This window comes from Lactuca saligna, chromosome 1 (assembly GCF_052625555.1).
Source record: "Lactuca saligna cultivar CGN05327 chromosome 1, ASM5262555v1, whole genome shotgun sequence".
In the NCBI taxonomy this organism is placed as follows: domain Eukaryota; kingdom Viridiplantae; phylum Streptophyta; class Magnoliopsida; order Asterales; family Asteraceae; genus Lactuca; species Lactuca saligna.
The window spans coordinates 165,147,570-165,154,169 of NC_136417.1; the positions used below are offsets into that span (position 1 = coordinate 165,147,570).

The window sequence follows — 6,600 nt, forward strand, 5'->3', positions numbered from 1 at the left end:
TACTTGTACTACCTCTTCCAACCTCTTCTTGTTTTTTTATTGCTGAAATTTTGATTATATGTTGTTAAAATTTTAGTTCATATTTTGTTTTGTTTATTCTTGTTGAATTTATTTTTTTCGTTTTTTTATATTCAATAATGATAATTTCTTTATGAAATATCATTAATTTTTTATTAAAATATCTTTATGTTTTGTTGAAATATCATTATGTTTTACTGAAATATCATTAGTTTTTACCGAAATGTTATATATTATTAAATTTTACGTATTAAAAAGCTATTTTCGTTTTATAAAATTAGTTTATTTTAATTTTTTAATATCTGCAGCTATATGCAGATATTAAAAAAAACACGCTTCTTATTACAGTCTGTAGTCATTTGTCCACATCTTCTACTGCAGAGGGTTACAGAGGTGGTCCGCAGACTTCATGAATTTTTGCTTCAGAAAATCAAACAGAACCTATAACTACAAGATTAGGAAACCACATAAATGCATCTTGTCCATTTTACAAAGATCGGACAAAAATACAAATCTACCTACACCACAGGGACCAAAACAGTAATTTACTCTTTATCATATGTTCTATTTTGACCTTCGTCCCCCTGAACAACTTCGGAATCTTTTTCTTTCTCCTAGTTTTTCTCGACAAACATTCAAAAAAAAAACGTTTGAAGTACGCTTTAGTGAAGCACATCTACTTAGGCAAACGATTACAACTATTTCTCATTTACTATGTTTCATATTTAAGATAAACCACCAAGTATTCCTATATTCATAACATGTTATAATCATCATGTTAGACTTCTCCTAGCATTAGAATCTAGCTTCAACACAAAACCCAAAGCATGACTATCAAATGATAATGAACTTGATTCGACACCGCAACATGAGTAAAGATAAATCACAAATATCATATCGATATCGATATCGATACAGATTCTCATCTCCTTACTGAAAACCTAACATATATATACTATAATGATACTGTGATGTGAGATAATTTTTCCGATCACGTCTGGCGGTAGCCACCGTGATGTGGTGGTGGAGTGGTTGCACCGCCATTAACCGCCTGTTTATTTCTACCCTCCGGTTGAACCTCGGCGGTGAGAGATTTCATTTGTTTTTGAAGATCGGAGACGGAATCCGTTTTTCCTTTCGTACCTTTTTTCCCGTGAACGAGTTTGAGTTCGAGTCTATAAAGGGCACAATCGTCACATTTGGTGATTTGGTATTCGAAAAGATGCCATTCGAGAGATTTCATGGGTTGTGGGTCCATGTAATATGACCTTTTTAGCCATCCGGAATCATTGATTACTTGTTTTCGGGATTCGTGCCAACCGCGTCCGTTGTAATCGGGGAGTGATCGTTGTTTTCGGTTTCCGCTCTCGAAAGCCCGCCGTGGCTTATCGAAAAATAGCCACTCGCGGACTGTTTCACCCTCGAAAACCGCGATGTCGAAGAGCTCTGAGAAAGGGTCAAAAAAGGAATTAATCAGTAAAGAAGTGTAAGTATGTTATACGGGCAACAATTTGGATCATTATTTACATACATTATATCTAACATATCAGATAAGCATAAAATTCAAAATAACAAAAAAGACAAATAGACCAAAAAAAAGGGTAAATTGGTCATTTTACACTGATTTAACGGTAGGTCATGGACATGGTTAGCCAAAAGGGACCAACAGTGTAATCGTTTGAAACCAAAGGGACACAACTTATAAACTTTTGAAAGGTTGGACCAAACCTTCGATCTTGAACAGACCACAGGGACTATTTCTGTAATTTACTCTTACCCTTATCATTATTAAATATATCCAGTTATATCCACTCCACCTTTTTTCTCTCCGTCCATCCTCCACCACCATCATGTGTCAAATAAATTAAAAAGGGTATAAATGTCATTTTACATGAGTCAAGGACCATTTACGTAAGAAATTGAAACTGCAGGACCATTTGTGTCAAAAATAGTTAGGGACTGAACATGTGATTTTTTATAAACAACAGGGACCAATCGTGAAACTTTGTCTAGTTTTTTATAATTGTTTCCAATAGACAATAGACAATATAGAGTAAATTACTAAAATCGTTGCTATGGTTTAGTCAAAATTGCACGTTTGGTCTCTAACTTTTTTTTTTCACTCGGATCGTCCTTGTGATTTGATTTTGTTGCGTTTTTCGTCCCAATGGTTTGGTCAAAATTGTACATTTGGACCCTAAATTCATGTATGCAAGGGACGAAAAACGCAACAAAATCAAACCACAGGGACAATCCGAGTGCAAAAAAAAAGTTAGGGACCAAACGTGTAATTTTGACCAAACCATAGGGATGATTTCAGTAATTTACTCGACAATATAAAATTCCAAAAATGAACAATAAATAAACAGTAAATTACAGTTTTTGTCCTTATAGTTTGCTCGCACTTTTAGTCCAACTTTTGAAAACTTAACAAGATGCATCCATGTGGTTTAAAAAGTTTACAATAAAACGATAAAAGAAAGGGTAAAATGGTCTTTCTAAATGGACCAGTGTAAATTTTTTGTATATATAAAAGAAACTAGAAATGTGTAATAGAAAAACAAAACGATAATAGAAAGGGTAAAATGGTCTTTTTAAATGGACCAGGGACGTACAGTGTAAATATATTATACATATAAAAGAAATTAGAAATGCGTAATAGAAAAAATAAAAAGATATAAGAAAGGGTAAAATGGTCATTTTAAATGGACCAGGGACTTGCAATGTACTTTTTTTAAAACCACAGGGATGCATCCTGTTAAATTTTCAAAAGTTGGGACTAATAGTGCGAATCTTACCAAACCACAAGGACCAAAACTGTAATCTACTCAAATTAAAAAAATAAAAAAATAAAAAAGATAATAAACTAACCAGGAGCATTCCATGGGGATTTGGCAGTAGCTGCCCCCTGACATTCGGGCACACCAACATTCTTTCCCTGTGACTTGGCAGTCAGGGCAGCAAAAAGCAAATTATCCTTCAACTCAATCCCTTTCGGTCGGATGACCGGTTTCATTCCCGGGCAGCCTTCCGTCTGAGCAACTGCAGCATGCAAGCTGCTGCAATAGTCCGGGCACCACCCCTGGGCAGGCCTCGGGCAGTCCCAAAGAGAACATTTTGGCCCTAAGAAAGCAGAAGGTGGAGGGCTGATATTCGGTAGAAAGCTCATCATTGGAAGTAGATCATCATTTCCCTCCTGAATAATATTATTATTATCATCAAATGAAAAATAATCCAATTCCCTTTCAATTTCATTCCCTGAAGGAGACCCTTTGCTTTGACCCGTTGACTTTGACTCTTGTTCTTTCTGAAAGAAAAGAAATATTGCAAAGATCATGAGGGCATTTACGTCTTTTGCACAAAGGGATCAAGTAATTACAGTTTTATTTTATTTTAGGGTTAATGATGTTTTAATTGAAAGTAACTTTGACTAAATTTCAATTTAGTCCCTCACAAATTGCTCCTAGATGATATTATGATCTTGAGAAAAATCAAATGAAAAATAATCCAATTTGGTTGACCCGTTGACTTTGACTTTTGTTCTTTCTGAAGAAGAAAAAAAACACATTGCAGAGTCAGACAAATGAGGAGGGCATTTACGTCTTTTGCACAAAGAAGAGATCAAATGCAAGTCTGTGTATCACATTGCAGATAGATGAGGAGGGTATTTACGTCTTTTGCACAAAGACACACTGCAGACAGATGAGTGCATTTAGGTCTTTTGCACAAAGAAGGGATCAAAAGCAAGTTCGTGTATCATATTTCAGACAGATGAGGAGGGCATTTACGTCTTTTGCACAAAGACACATTGTAGACAAATGAGGAGGGCATTCAAGTCTTTTGCAGAAAAAAGAGATCAAAAGTGAGTCCGTGTATGAGACAGATGAGGAGGGGCTTTTATGTCTTTTGCACAAAGACACATTGCAGACATATGAGGAGGGCATTTACGTCTTTTACACAAAAAAAGGGATCAACAGCGCGTCCGTGTACGCAACTTTATTGACATGTATAAAGACGATTGAATCCACTTTGCTGAAAAGGATTTCTATTATTATTTTTATGTTATTTTGGGGTTAATGATGGTTTAATGGCAACTAACTTTCATAAAGTTCAAGTTTAGTCCCTCACAAAATGGTTTTCATCAGAAAGTCACTCGAAGTGTGGTTTTCAAATCAAATTGTATCAAATGAAATAGCTTCCATAAAATAAACATTTTATAATGTAAATATTATAATGTTGCGTGCTTGGTCCCTGTTTGACCTAAAAAGACTATTTTGCCCTTGATTTTTTAATTTATTTAAATAAACACACCCCAACCCCCCTTCCACCTCACCTTATTTAAATAAATTAAAAAATCAAGGGCAAAATAGTTTTTTTAGGTCAAACAGGGACCAAGCACGCAAGAAAAACAAACTGTAAGGACCTTCCAAGTTAAAAAAATAAGTTAGGGACCAAACGTGCAAAATACCCCAAACCATAGGGACCATTCGTGTAATTTACTCAAAAAAAAAATTATATTAAAAAAAATTAATTAAAATTTAAAAAGTTTCGGTACTTAAGTGGACATTTGATATAGTTGGTTGCCATAAAACAAACATCAAACAATAATAAATACTGTCAGGGCAAAATTGTAATTCACAGGAATTAGTAACTACAAATTTTTGAGGCAACAATCTCTACCTAAAGAGATAAGATGTATAGCTATCATTCTGTTGAAATGAAATAGAAAGTTGTCTGTTCAGTTCAATGAAACAGACACATTTTTGTTAAAAATTCACGAATTTAATTAAATTACAAATTTAGTTTCTAAAAGCAACAAGAAAATATACTTTTTATTAGAGTTTATTTGGGGTTAACATGCTTTTAAAACTATTGTACTTCATCATTCCACTATATCAAATCAAACAAATCTAAAGGGTATAATGCTAGGTTCATATATGATTTTGTATTATTAGCTAAATGTCAGTATAACCACAAACAAACCTAAACTTAATCACAACAAAAAAAGGAAAAAACAAAAACTCACATTGTGAAAAAAGGCAGCATTTTCACCAGTTTCAAGGGCATCAGGGTCAGGTTTTGGGGCAGCTAGCCCACTAGTTGCATCATCTTCCTCCTCACAAAGTTGTAACAGTTTACTTATGTCTGGGGAAGAAAGCCCAAAACTTGCACCCTGCATGAAAATATGTAATTAGGGTTCAAATTCTTGTATATTGTATATATGCAAGACCACACATGACATGGTTACAACTTATATAGGATTCCAAAAATAGAATCCAAAATGACTCAAGCCATACATTTTAAAAAACATAAACACCAAAAATTGAAAGATTCTAGGAGAATTTGGCATTACCAAAAGGGGATTTTTAATGACTAACTAGATCAATTTTAACAATAAGTGATACCTGTTGTAAAGAAGAAGCAGGTGAAGGTTCATTGAGTTCATTCTTCCATTCTTTAAGCATTTGGTTGACTTGTTCTTCAAGGACTGCCACGTCAATACCACGACTCTCTTTTCTTGCGGATTGAAGATCTGTAAACATGCCATGGAGGTCCTCTACACGGTTTTTGGCCCTGTCTTTGAGTATCTGGTGAGAGCCAGACTTGCCTTTTGTTCCTTTCCCCATCAAAGAATAATAGAGCCTAATCTTTTCCCTTTCAATCGGGACCTGTCAAAATCCAAGGCCAACGATTGCTTTCGTTACATGCAGAACTTACAGAATCATAGTGAACCATTGGATGAAAATCTAAACGAAGAGACCACGTACGACCGATTTAAACCAAAAAAAAAATGAAGTAAAGTGAATGAGGAAAGCATAATCAGAAACCCTAGATGCATAGAAGTACAGAAAATCGATCAATGTCTGCAAATTTGTTAACAGACGCATCGAAGACGAGATCATTACATAAAAATTACAGAAAAGAAAGGGGTACTTGATCGGGAATTACCTGTTTCTGATAATGATCCGATGAATGAATGATAGAAAGTTAGCTAGGGTTTGGATTCTCTCTTCGAATCTGCTACACTTTTTGTACTGCTGTTCGGTGGAATGGAACGCAGCAAATTCGTTTTCTATGCGAAGAGGCAAACAACATGCCTTAACTCCGCTTGGGCAGGACTCAGGGGTACGCGGCAAAAATAAATAAATAAATAAATAACACTATTTTCTTAATTAATTTTCTTAAGGGATAACTAAAGTGCTTGTATTTTTGCAAAATTTTCAATAAAGTTTTTTTTTAAAAAAAAAAAATGAATGAAAAAGCCCAATAAACCGAATAAACCGGACAATTTAGCCATTATCATCCGGTGACCCTCGTTTAGCCGGTTACAAAAGTCTACATGGCATCTTAATGGTGACCGTATCGTTGACCTCATTAATTTAGGTTTTTTTTTAAGAAAACCCCTTTTCTCGTATCCTATATTCCTAACAAATCGATCGATCAATTATGCTCGTGTCCTTTGGCGATGGATGAAGTATTTGAGCCTAACACAATCGGCGTTCAAGTTGATGATTTTGTAAAAACCAAATCAGTTTCAAGATGCAAAGATATATTCCTTAATGTTCTTTGTGAAGACGGTGA

At 34.7% G+C, this 6,600-nt stretch overlaps 1 protein-coding gene across 1 annotated transcript; it reads right to left on the bottom strand.

Annotated features, from left to right (window-relative positions):
* Window positions 1-825: 825 nt before the first annotated feature.
* On the bottom strand, window positions 826-6,136 carry LOC145045922 (transcription factor VOZ1-like). Its single transcript, XM_078994208.1, has 5 exons — window positions 5,968-6,136; window positions 5,424-5,687; window positions 5,045-5,191; window positions 2,890-3,325; window positions 826-1,464 (listed from the first exon to the last, which is right to left on the bottom strand). Exons 2-5 carry the CDS (start codon window positions 5,643-5,645, stop codon window positions 1,010-1,012), a joined length of 1,260 nt encoding a protein of 419 aa, XP_078850334.1. The 5' UTR covers window positions 5,646-5,687; window positions 5,968-6,136; the 3' UTR covers window positions 826-1,009.
* Between the last annotated feature and the right edge of the window lie 464 nt (window positions 6,137-6,600).